This window comes from Ornithorhynchus anatinus, chromosome X2, assembly GCF_004115215.2.
Source record: "Ornithorhynchus anatinus isolate Pmale09 chromosome X2, mOrnAna1.pri.v4, whole genome shotgun sequence".
In the NCBI taxonomy this organism is placed as follows: domain Eukaryota; kingdom Metazoa; phylum Chordata; class Mammalia; order Monotremata; family Ornithorhynchidae; genus Ornithorhynchus; species Ornithorhynchus anatinus.
In genome coordinates, this window is record NC_041750.1 from 26169266 (window position 1) to 26182520 (window position 13255).

The window sequence follows — 13255 nt, forward strand, 5'->3', positions numbered from 1 at the left end:
TAGTGGTCGAAACACGGGCCCGGGTGTCGGAAGAACTCGGGTTCTAATCTCGGTTCTGCTACTTGTCTGCTGTGTGACCTTGGGCATGTCATTTCACTTCTCTGGGCCTCAGTGACCTCTATAAAATGGAGATTAAGACCGTGAGCCTCACGCGGAACACTGTGTCCAACCTGATTAGTTTGTATCCACCCCAGTGCTTAGAACAGTGCTTGACACATAGTAAGTGCTTAACAAATACCAACATTTTTATTATCATTTTGTCCTAGTAAAATCGGGGAAGAAATGCTTTCTCCACTGATTGGATTTGAACTTCACCTTCTTCCTAACCCCCTCACCACCACCCCAAGCACTCACACACAAACACAGTCGCCTGGTAATTTAGGGGCTTTTTATTCTCTGAAAACCTCAATGGACCTTTTCCCTTCAGCGCCCCTTAACTACCCCAAAAAGCCCCAACTCCGATAGGAAATTCCTCTAGGTCACAGATACCATCGCTTGGGGGGGTGGGGAGGAACTGGGGAAAATGAGCAAGGAAGTCCTTGTTCCCATGCCCCAACACAAACCACACGCTCGCAATCGGCTCCCAGACCTCATATACTGCAAAAACACGTTTCAAGCATTGAGATTCCTGAATCAATCACTGGACGAGGCGAAATTCAAGGACGAAAAGAGGACTTCTGCCCAGGCGAGGTCTTTTGCTGAACCCCGGAAAAAACAGAACTGAGAAAGCTACAAATAAAGATCGATTCCCTTGGTATCTTTCTTGAAAAGGTCCTCCACAACTCTCTACACTCAAGAACTCTGCTGCCCTCACGTATTCTATCTGTACATATCCTTAGGTCTGTCTCCTCTGCCGAGAGTGTGAGCTTCTTGTAGGCAGGGAACAGGTCATTCCTTTGCTTTGTACTTCTTAAAAGTTTAATACGGTGTAATGCACCAAGTTGAGGATTTAATAAATACAATTACTACTAAGGAAGGCCACAGGAGAGAGCCCCAGCCTGGGAGTCAGAGGATGTGGGTTCTAACCTCAGTTCTACCACCTGTCTGCCGTGTGCCTTTGGGCAAGTCATTTCACTTCTCTGTGCCTCCGTTACCTCATCTGTAAAATGGGGATTAAGACTCTGAGGCCTCTGTGGGACAGGGACTGTGTCCAACCATCTACCTGAGAGTTTACAACAGTTCCTGGCACATAATAGGAACTTGAATACCACACGTCACTGCTACCGAGGTGCCCATTTGGTTTACTGATACAGGTCAAGTCTTCTCCTCAGCGGTCAACGTCATTAGCATGACACAGTCAGGGCCACCGGCTTCAGATCTACCAGGGGAGGAGGTGTGTTGCAAGAATGAGGTTTCCTAATTTCTACAGAGGGACCAGCTAAGGGGGGGGTGGGAGAGAAATCAATGTGACATTTCTCCGCCCTGGAATGAGGTGGCCCTGGCTCAGCTCAGTCAGCCCAAGATGATCGTCTCCCTGCAGGCCTCACCCTTCGCCCGTCTGGTCCACCCGGTGCCGACCGCCCGCCGGCGGGGGTTCAGATGGCCCCCGTCCGAGGGGAATTCTCACTTCCAACATCAAGCAGCGGGCAGCTTGGCTTGGTGGATACAGCACGGGCCTGGGAGTCAGAAGGAGCTGGGTTCTAATCCCGGATCGGCCACGCGTCTACCGTGTGACCTTGGGCAAGTCACCTCGCTTCTCAGGACCTCAGTTACCTCATCTGTAAAACGGGGGTTAAGAGAGTGTGTGCGTCCAACCTGATTAACTTGCATCTACTCCAGCGCTCAGAACTGTGCTTAGTAAGCGCTTAAAAAGTACCATTATTATCATCATCAAGGCCGCCGTCCTGGAATTCCCCGCCGCCTTCCTCTCCCCTGCTGGGGTTTGGGTGGAAGCAGCCGGTCAGTGCTCGTCACTTCCAGATTCTACCGTCCGACGCAAGGATGTGACACAAGGCCTCCGAACGTTCCCCTTCCCCGCCCCCAGCAGAGCGTCTCCCAAAGTAGCCCTTGCAAAATCCTCTCCGACGCTTGCCCGCACGTTACGCAAATCTAACCGTCAACAACCCATGCTGATGTCCGTGTATAAAAACGTTTGATTAAAAAAAAAAAAACAACAAAAAACCCACACTCCACGACACAGCAAGAAACAAAAGAACTAGCTTCCGATCTCCTGCTGGTCAGCCTTGTTCCACAGGCTTTCTGTCTCCGTCGCCGTTGGGTAGCGGAGGAGGCCACAAATGCTTATCGAAGGCTTCCGAACACTTCAACTTGGCAAAACAGACTCCATTTCCCCTTGCTTGCCATCTTCCTCTAGACTGTAAGCTCGTCGTGGGCAGGCAACACGTCCGTTTATTGTCGTAGTCTCCGAAGCGCTTGGTTCAGTGCTCTGCACACAGTAAGCGCTCAATAAATACAATCAAATGACTCTTCCTTGGCCAGATGCCTGCAGGCTCCCTCTGGAGAGATCACATCTGCTTTCTGTTGTTGGAGTTTAGGAGCTGTCTCTTAGAGGAAGCTGGGGGTTTGAGAGGCAACACAAGCAATACCAAGAGGCTGATGATGTGTACGTGAAAGTACATTGACCTAGGGGAATAAAAAGCAAAAGGGATGTTAAAAAAACCTCTGGTGGTGTGGATTCAGTGCTTACTAAGGGCCAAGCCCTGTGCTGAGCTTTGGGGTAGGTCAAAGTTCATAATAATAATAATGTTGGTATTTGTTAAGCGCTTACTATGTGCCGAGCACCGTTCTAAGCGCTGGGAGAGATACAGGGTAATCGGGTCGTCCCAGGTGAGGCTCACAGTTAATCCCCATTTTACAGATGAGGTAATTGAGGCACAGAGAAGTTAAGTGACTCGCCCACAGTCACACAGCTGACAAGTGGCAGAGCCGGGAGTCGAACTCATGACCTCTGACTCTGAAACCCAGGCTCTTTTCCACTGAGGCCCCCATCCCCTACCACGGTCACAACCGATGAGGGAGAGAAAACAGATATCCCCATTTTAAAGGTATCTGTTCAGTGCACAGCTATGCTAAGCGTCGTTCTAAGCACCGAGGTGGAGACAAGATCATCGGGTCGAATGATCATCCCTGCTCCACATGAGGCTCACAGTCTTAATCTCCCTTTTACTGAGGCACAGAGAATAAGAATGCAAATAATAACTGTGGTATTTGTAAAGCGCTTACTATGTGCCAGGCACTACACTAAGCGCTGAGTTGGAAACAAAGCAAATTGGGTTGGACACAGTCCCCCTTCCCACGAGTGTCTTAATTCCCATTTTTAATGGAGCCACAGAGAAATGAAGCGGCTTGCCCAAGGTCCCACAGCAGACGAGTGGCAGAGCGGGGATTAGAACCCAGGTCCTCTGACTCCCAGGCCTTTCCTCTTTCCCCTAGGCCACTCTGCTCCCGGCGTCCACCCTCGGGCCGGCCGGGTTGCCTTCACGGGGACCCCCGCTGGGTCACGGTCTAAGAGAGGGCTGCTTAGAGGAGCTGCCCCGGGGCTGGGAAATGGCCCAGCCCGTCGGCCATTGGAGATTTCTAGAGCACAGGGAATGTTTCCAAACTTGGCTCCAAAACAGGGCTGCCCGCACGCAGACACGCCCAACCCTAGGAGTTGCCCAATTGCCCGGCCGACGCCCGTTTCCCCCCCGGCCATGCCCATCTCCCACTCCCCGCTCCGCCCGCACACGCCTCCCACCGACAAGGCTGAGGGAGAATGGGTTTCTGTGGGTGGGGCAGCCTCTGCTCACGGGGTCTTCAGCTACACCGGGGATAATTTTAATCTTCAGAAACAGGAAATAATAATAATGATGGCATTTGTTAAGCGCTTATTATGTGCCGAGCACTGTTCTAAGCGCTGGGGAGGATACAAAGTGATCAGGTTGTCCAACGTGGGGCTCTCAGTCTTAATCCCCATTTTACAGTTGAGGGAACTGAGGCCCAGAGAAGTGAAGTGACTTGCCCAAAGTCACAGAGCTGACAAGCGGCGGAGCCGGGATTTGAACCCGTGACCTCTGACTCCTCAGCCCGTGCTCTTTCCACTGAGCCACGCTGCACCGGGCCGATGACTGAAGAGTCTTCGACTGAGGTGCCATGGCGACCGTTGTGACCGGAAGGACTTCGCCGTCCTTTGCCATGAAGAATTGTTTTTACGAGATGTTCTTCCCCTTGACGCTGTTTAGTGCCATTGTTCTTGTCTGTCCGTCTCCCCCGATTAGACTGTAAGCCCGTCAAACGGCAGGGACTGTCTCTATCTGTTGCCGACTTGTTCATCCCAAGCGCTTAGTACAGTGCTCTGCACATAGTAAGCGCTCAATAAATACTATTGAATGAATGAAAGAAAAATGCGTCCTTGGTCAGGAAAACCAAACTTCCGACTTGGCAACTACCTTCTGTAAAAGGAGTTCTTCATGCAAGAATTGCCTGGGAACCTCCATTTATTTGAAGAGGCAGAGTTTTTGACTTTCCTCACTTTTTGGCAGCCAGACAAGGGGGGGGGGGGGGAAGCAAACACTTTGGGAAAACATTTTTAGTTTGGTCGCTTCAGCTTTCTCTCTGGCTGGCTCAGGGCTCCTCTCATTTGAAAGAGAGAGTTTGTGGACTCACCTCTAGTCCAAACGAAGAAAGCCGTTCATTCATGAACAGGAGTGAATGGGGGTTGGATATTTGTGTTGCTAAACCAATATTCCTCGTTAGCGGCGCAAAGCATCCTCGAAAAACACGAACGCGATCTAGACGTTGGGGGATGCCCAGTGTTCTGGGAAGGAAACTGCCGAGTCCAGTGGAAAGAGAGGGAGTCAGGAGACCTGGGTTCTGCCCCAGGCTGCTGTGAGACCTTTGGCAAGTTGCTTCGCCAGTCTGAGCCTCAGCTTCCTCATCTGTGAAATGGGTATGATCCACCTGCTCTCCATTGGACGGTCAACTCTGAGGGCAGTGATCACGCCTACCCACTGTATTAGGCTCAGCCAATAAATCCCCTCCCTCTTTGAGACACAGAGTCCTTTGCATCTACCCCAGTGCTTAGCACAGTGTTTGAAACCTACTAGCTCCATCAATACCACTATCATCTTCATCTCCTTATAGCAGGGAACATACCTGCTGGTTCTTTCGTAGTGTACTCTCCTCCAAGCGCTTAGTACAGTGCTCTAGCATGCAGTAAGTGCTCAATAAATACTATTGATCGATCGATCATCCGGGGGCAGCCAATAGATGGACAATACATCTCCCTCCGTCTCTAATGGGGTTGGATTCCCGTAGTCAAGTCCAGAAACGTCCACCTCCTCCAGGTTCCACCGAGGCACCTCCCAAATGTCAGCAACATTTCCACCTGCGGCCCACCCCACTCCTCACCCCAAAGGGCCCGGGGGGTTTTTGAAAGGCAGAAACTCACTTGTAGACGCTAATGGTAGGTTCCACGGCCAGAAGGACAAAAGGGACGACGGTATAGCAGATGGCCAACTGGGTCATCATCCAGGTGATGAGGTCATAGGTGGTCTTGAGAGCCTTGTTCGAGAGGAAGTACGGTCTCACATTGCTCCTTACCTGCGAGCCAACGAAGGGGGAAAAAGAATAAACACAATTAAGTTTCCGCTTAGTCCCTGCGAACAAAGCCTCCCTGTGCCTCCAAACTCCCGGGGCCACAGACAGCAACCGCTTTGAACCTCAGTGTTCCCACCTGTAAAATGGAGGGGGAACAGCTCCTTGCCCTCCCTCCCTCCTTCCCTGCCGGGGATGCTGTGCGGACGAAGGGAGGTAAGAAGAGTAGCGGCACGCTGAGTATTTCTGGAGAGGGGCAGTGAGGGGACCGAGGTGGCCTTTTGGCCAGTCGTGTCAGAGCCCAAAGAGGAGCCGACGTAAGACGGGCAGGCCTGGAGATCCGGAAAGCAGGATGGGGAGGTCGGGACCGGAGGCGGGAGGCAGGGGTCGGTTCATCCCCCGTCCCTTGGCCCAGAGAGCCCCCATCTCTCCGTGGTCTCCTCCGGGGCTGGATGCCCACATGAGAAGCAGCGTGGCTCAGTGGAAAGAGCCCGGGCTTGAGAGTCAGAGGTCATGGGTTCTAATCCTGGCTCCGCCATTTGTCAGCTGTGTGACTTTGGGCAAGTTCGCTGTGCTTCAGTTACCTCGTCTATAAAATGGGGATTAAGACTGTGAGCCCCATGTGGACAACCTGATTACCTTGTCCTGATCTCCCGATTAGCTTGTATCCACCCCAGTGCTTAGAACAGTCCTTATCACATAGTAAGCACTTAACAAATGCCATTATTACTTTTCGTTTAGACTGTAAGCCCGTTGTTGGGCAGGGATCGTCTCTATCTGTTGCCAAATTGTCCATTCCAAGCGCTTAGTACGGTCCTCTGCACATAGTAAGCGCTCAATACATATGATTGAATGAACGAATGCCATCCGTACACGTTCCTCAGGAAGGTTGGCCGAACACCAGCTGCTCACGACAAGGACAGGAGCGTCGACAAAGACCCCAAATGGCCGCCCGCCACGCCGAAGGCCCGTCTCCAATGAGATCCCAGAAGCCATGACCACCCTCGGGATGTCCAGGAGGAGGGAAGGGTCAGACCTCAGACCACGGCTACCTCCAAAGCCACAACAACGGGAGGGAGAATCCCTGTGAAAGATCCCCGCCCCCTCCCCAGAGACAGCGAGAGCAGGGAATTTACCCTGAGGACAGCCTCCAGATCCAAGTCAGTCAATCATATTTATTGAGTGCTGACTGTGTGCAGAGTTCTGTACTAAGAGCGAGTACAATCTAAAGTTCCCTGCCCACGGCGAGCTTACAGTCTAGAGGGGGAGACAGACATTAATAGAAATAAATACAATTATAGACAGGTACATAAGTGCTGTGAGGATGAACAAAGGGAGCAAGTCGAGGCAACCCGGAAGGGAGAGGAGGAAGAGGGAAGGAGGGCTTAGTCAGGGAAGGCCTCTTGGAGGAGATGCGCCTTCAATGAGGCTTTGAAGGGGCCGGTGGAAGGTGCCCTTACCGCTCTGGCCGCCGCCGTGACGAGGAGCCCTGTGATGAAGGTGAAATAGTAGCCAGGATAGACACCGTGCCAGAGGGCCGACAGGATAAATGTCAGGGCCGTGGGGTACCAGGGAGCCCGCTCATAGCAAACCCTGCAGAGAGAGAGAGAGGGGGGCAGCCGGGAGAGTGGGGGTGGGAAGAGCAGATGAAGAGCGCCAATCTAGCACCGGAAAAACCAGAATAATAATAACCGTGGTATTTGTTAAGCGCTATTTTGTGCCAGGACACAGTCCTTGTCTCACATGGGGCTCACAGTCTCAATCCCCATGTTACAGATGACATAAGTGAAGCCCAACGAAGTGAAATGACCAAGGTCACACAGCAGCTGGCCCGACCCTCTTGCGGCCTTCTCGGCCGCCAGAGGGGAGAGACGTAGCGGGGTCGAAAGGACGTCTGCTTGGCCATCACCTCCTGGTGTGGCGGGAGGGACCACCGCTCTTTCTCTTGGGGTGAGCGCCTCAGGACCCACCCGAGACCCTCCCTCCCTGCCATCCTCTAGACCGTCAGCCCGTTACGGGCAGTTAACGTCTACCAACTCTTATATCATTCTCTCCCGAGAGCTTCCATCGGTGATCTGCACATAGGAAGCGCTTAATAAATACCACTGATTGCATGGCTTTGGGCAAATCATTCAACTTCTCTGTGCCTCAGTTATCTCATTTGTAAAATGGTGATGAAGACTGTGAGCCTCATGTGGGACAACCTGATGATCTTGTATCTACCACAGTGTTTAGAACAGAGCTTGGCCCAGAGCAAGAGCTTAAATACCATCGTTATTATTATTATGTTCTCACGAACATTTAATACAGTGCTCTGCACACAGTAGACTGCAATTCCTTGAGGGCAGGAATTGTGTCTAGCAACTCTATCAAACTCTCCAAAGCGCTTAGTACAAGCTCTACACACTGTAAGCGCTCAGCCAATCCCACTGATCTATCAGTGGGGCTGCAGGAAGCTTCTTCCTCTTCCCTTGGCAGTCCGCATCAGTACTTCCCCATTCCAAGAGTTCCCCGGAGCGACTTCACTGGCCTTACCGCTTTAGCCAAGCAGCTGTCTGAATGTTCCAGTTTTCTATGTACATTTTGAAACTTGTGGCCGTCTAGGAAGAAAAGAGTTAGACCTATCATCGGTTTCAGATCGCACCTATCTGAAGCTAGCCCTCCCCAAAGTCCATATCCGAGGCACGGCAGACAGTGTGCACAATCTTTAAGATTAGAAGTCCTAGGTGGGACAGGAACCATCTTTAATTCCTACCTGTGTGTTCTTCCCCAGTGCTCAGTACAGTATTCTGCACACCATAAACTCTTTAAGCAAGAAATGGTGTGGCCTAATGGATAAAGCCCAGGCCTGGGAGTCAGGAGGATCTGGTTTCTAATCCCTGCTCTGCCCTTGTCGGCTGGGGGACCTTGGGTAAGTTACCTCACTTCCCTGAGCCTTAGTTCCCTTTCCTGTAAAATGGGGATGAAGACTGTAAACCCTAAATGGAACACGGACTGTGTCTAATCCAAGCACCTTGTATCTACCCCAGCGCTCACTATACTGCCAGGCACATAGTTAGCACTTAATACAGCAATTATTATTATTACTGTTAGACTGCAAGCTCTAACGCAGGGAAGGTGTTTTCCAACTCTGTTGTACTGTTCTCTCCCAATCCCTTAGGACGGTGCTCTGCATCCGGTAAGCAAAATTAAAGCCCTCACTGAGAAGCAGTGTGGCCTAGTGGATAAAGCACAGGCCTAGGAGGCAGAAGGACCGGGGTTCTAATTAAATAGCATGGACTGATGGAGCAGAAAACTGCCTTGCCAATCTGTTGATATTTTTATGGCTGTCTCCCCCTTTCGAATGTACGCTCCCTGTGGGAAGGGAACGTGTCTCTCTTCTAATGTATTTTCCCAAGCATTTATTACAGTGCACTGCAACCAGTGGACACTAAATCCATATCATCATTATTATTGCAATTGCAGGCTAAGCCGATGACAGTAGCCAATGACAGTACAATTTAATTGCATGAGTCACGACCCAGGAAAAAGAAGAAGTGCTTAAGTGGACAATCCCAGCAACCGTTTATAGAGCACTTGACTCTTTATACTAACACTCGGGGACTCACATCACTTTGGGAGGGATGCTACTGCTAACAGTACTATAGAAGAATATTATTACTAGTAATAATATAGTGGTATTTGGTAAGCACTTACTCTGTGCCAAACACCCTATGAACCCCAGGATAGACACAGTCCCTGTGTCTACTAGTTTAAGTCAGGGGAAAACAGTTGTTGAATCCTTATTTTGCTGATGAAGAAACAGCCACAGAAAAATGAAGTGACTTTCCTAAGAGCACACAGCACGCAAGTGGCGGATCCAGGATTGAAACCTAGATCCTCTGACTCCCAAGACTGTGCTCTATCCGCTAGACCATCCTGCTTCTCGGTGACCAACTGGCCAGGCTATTTTCTCCTTTTGGCCTCCCCGTATCTCGTTCTGTACAAAGTTGTTGCTTCAAGAGAGCCCTCCCTTTTCTTTTTTCACCTTCTGCTATTTTTACTACTAATAACAATGTCTTTTATTTAGATTACCGTGTGCAGAGCATTGGACAAAGCGCTCGGGAGAGATTATTAGAGTTGGTAGATACTATCCCTGCCCTCGAGTAGTTTACCATCTAGCATCCTCATCAACAGAATTCACTGAATGCCTACCTTTGAACAGAGCACTTTACTAAGCACTCAGGAGAGGACGTAAAAAAGAGTCATCCTCATGGAGCTTACTATCTAACAGTAAATGATAACTGTGGCATTTAAGTGCTTACTATGTGTCAGGCACTGTACTAAGCACTGGAGTGGATACAAGCAAATCGGGTTGGACACAGACCCTGTCCCACGTGGGGCTCACGGTCTCAGCCCCCATTTTACAGATGAGGTCACTGAGGCCCAGAGAAGAGAAGTGACTTACTTTCCCCAAGGCCACACAGCAGACAAGTTGGAGATCCGGGATTAGAACCCATGACCTTCTGACTTCCAAACTCGTGCTCTATCCCCTACGCCTTGCTGCTTCTATGGTGGGGGTCGGGGGACAGACGCTTAAAAAAAAATTACGAATAGGAGGACTAACAGATCACCGTCTATAAGATATGCATGCCGGTGTTATCGGGGGCTGTGGAAGAGACAGAGGGAAGTTGGGGAATTCAAGGTGGGGAGATAAGAGATTACTTGAAGAAGGAAGCAACTTGATCTCAAAAAGGCTTTGGGAAAGGAGAGCTAGCAACCAGGGTAGCTGCTCTCTCACCAGCACAAAAGGAAACAAAGAAAGGCTCAGGAGATGCAAGGCGCAGACCGACGAAGACAAATATCTGCCACGGAGGAAGTGGAGGAAGGTACATTCTGAAAAGAGAACGTACACTGGCACCGACGCTTCCTCTCCTTCAAGTTCTCCCCCGAGAACTGTGACCGTCGGACTTTTGAACGTCTAAGCACTTGGTCTTACGCGGCTGAATCTTGGGATTCACAAAACAGCGATGGAGGCGGGGGAAAATGACTCCAGATTTTGGAGGGATATAGAGAAGCAGCATGGCGTAGTAGCTAGAGCCCGGGCCTGGAAGTCAGAAGTTCATGGGTTCTAATCCCAGCTCTGCCTCTTGTCTGCTGTGTGACCGTGGACAAGTCACTTCACTTCTCTGAGCCTCAGTTTCCTCACCTGTAAAATGGGGATTGAGACTGTGAGCCCCATATGGGACAGGGACTGTCCAACCCAATATGCTTGTATCCACCCCAGCGTCTAATGCAGTGCAGGGCACATAGTAAGCGCTTAACAAATACCATCATTATCATTATTATTATATGGGTGCTCCACCCAGAATTTTCCTGGGCCACTCCCAGAATTCCCTGAGCCATTCCCACCCCCACAACCCAAAAGCAGCTCCCTTCAAACTAAGAGAAAAATCCTGGGATTGGAAAAGGTCTTTAAAAAAAGACCCTCGACTGCCCTGCTTCGTCCAGGCTCCCAACTGAGGGAATTTTGTCTAGGCCTCCTTCCTCATGAGTGACAGTGAGGAGAGGCCACTCCCGGAGTGGGGAACCAGAACCAGAAACTGGGATGACGGTTGGGGCGGGGGAGACAGGCTCACTTCGATTTTCCAGATGTTTAGGTTGGAGAGGAGGTCCCAGCGGAAATTTCCGTCCTGATCCACCCCGCTGAATCCGTAACCGGCGGCATTGTGGATGGCGTCAGCTGCAATGGGGAAACAGGGCAAATCGAGATGTGGGTGGACTGATCTCTCGTTGTGGCACCAATTATCGCTGCTCTGTCTTCACTGTGGCATTTAAGTGCTTACGAGGTGCCAAGCACTGTGCTGAAGCACTGGGATGGATCCAATCTCATCAGATCACAAGCAGTCCTTGTCCCACAAGGGGCTCCCAGGCTAGAGGGAAGCTAGGCTAAGCCCAATTTGCTGAAGAGATAACCGAAATGCAGGGAGGCTAAGTGACTTGCTCAGATGTCCTGATTCCCAGTCCGGCACTCTTCTTCCCTAGGCTATGTCGATCGAGTAACTTCACCCCAGCACAAACCAGAAGAGGGGCCGGCCATGGAAAGCTTTCTTCTAAATCCAAAACTTTTGTCCGGGGGTGGGTGGAACTTGTGAATTCTGATAACAATCGGGAAGATGGTCTATTGTAATAGCAGGCCTGGCCCCTTCTAGTTATAAAAATAATGATAGTATTTGTTAAGTGCTTACCATGTGCCAAGCACTAGTATCGTCTGGTTATTTATCGTTAGGTTGGCTTTACGACCCCAGCATTTTCTACCTCACAGTGGTGAGACGAGTAGACCCAGAATCCTCCCACTTCTCAATTTGCTACCAATGTAGATCCATCAGCGATACCTTCGTCTACCTCCCTCAGACCTGTACGGTTCAGCAGTGTGACCTCGTGGACGGAGCAAGGGCCTGAAAGTCAGGGAACCCGTATTCAAATCCTGGCTCCGCCATTTGCCTGCTGTGTTCCCCTGTGCAGGTCGCTTCACTGCTCTGTGCCTCAGTTTCCTCATCTGTAAAACAGGGATTCGATACCCATTCTCCCTCCCTTATAGTCTGTGAGCCCCACGAGGGTCAGGGACCGTGCCTGACCTGTTCATAGTGTATCCTCCCCAGCTTTTAGTGCAGTGCTCGGCCCGTAGTAAGCCTTTAACAAACGCCATCGTTATAATCATTAATCGGTGATCACGAAGGATCCACTCGGCGTCACTTACCTAAAGTCCAAGCAAAGTAATACTTTGGTTTTGAGGCCTGCATGACGACGTAGAGGTAGCAGAGTCTGGACAGGAAGGATGCTTTATTGACAAACCAGTCGTCGACGAGGCAGGAGACGGAGAAAGTTTTGGACAGAGTCAGGAAGAAAAGGAGAGATACCAGGGTGACGGCCAGCTTGTGCATCACTGCTCCCTGAAAAAGGAAAAGAAAATCCAACAGAATTCCTCATGGGGATCCAACGAGACACCCCTGGAGAGTCCAGGGAGGGAGTCGGAATTGAAGAGCAAGATAGCAACCACGCTCGATTCTCCCCGACGTCGGAGGGCGTGAAAGCTCGAGAACTCAGAGGTGGCCCTACTGCGGCACTGTGATGCTCTGCACGCGGTAAGCGCTCAATAAATACAACTGAATGAATGATTGAGTGAGAGGTCATCCCCGATCGTGGGGTATCGACACTCACCGTCGGAGACGGGTCCGGGAGCCTGGCGTAACCCTTAGCCTTCCAGTTCACGTCCATCAGCTTCATGAGCACGTGCCTCCCCTCAATGAAGGCGATGTAATCCTTGTAGTTGCTGCAAGGCCCGGCTATGACGCTCATGAAGTTCAGGAGGTAGCTCGAGTACTCGAGGAAGGAAGGCCGGGACCTGCCAAAGTCGGGGGGAGAGGCAAAAACTCAACTTTCACTGACCTCCCTTGGCAGAGGGGATTACAGTATTTATGGAAGTATTACATCATCTCTTCCGGTAGAATTTCCTTCGAAAATATTAAGGGTGAACAGTCATCAGAGCTTAAGGTTCCCAATCCCGGGGAGGGTCTTAGACGTCCTCTGGAGCTCACTGTTGGGTCAGAAATGGGACCTCGATGAGACAACCCTGTATCCTTATTGCCCCCACCGGAGGGTGAGTCTTGTACTCACATAAATACGGTACTGCGTTCTTGGCTGAAGTGATTTGCCCAAGATCACACAACAGAGGAGGGGC

General features: G+C 50.8%; 1 protein-coding gene across 1 annotated transcript in view; it reads right to left on the reverse strand.

Moving 5' to 3' along the window:
• Nucleotides 1-1759: 1759 nt before the first annotated feature.
• Nucleotides 1760-13255, reverse strand: part of MBOAT1 (membrane bound O-acyltransferase domain containing 1) — a 40378-nt gene continuing 28882 nt past the window's right edge. The window contains exons 7-13 of the mRNA XM_029053554.2: nt 12736-12919; nt 12275-12467; nt 11154-11257; nt 8071-8135; nt 6996-7128; nt 5390-5541; nt 1760-2583 (exon numbers count right to left, since the gene is read on the reverse strand). Coding sequence (XP_028909387.1) covers nt 2466-2583; nt 5390-5541; nt 6996-7128; nt 8071-8135; nt 11154-11257; nt 12275-12467; nt 12736-12919 — 949 coding nt within the window. The 3' untranslated portion in view covers nt 1760-2465. The remainder of the gene's footprint in view (nt 2584-5389; nt 5542-6995; nt 7129-8070; nt 8136-11153; nt 11258-12274; nt 12468-12735; nt 12920-13255) is intronic.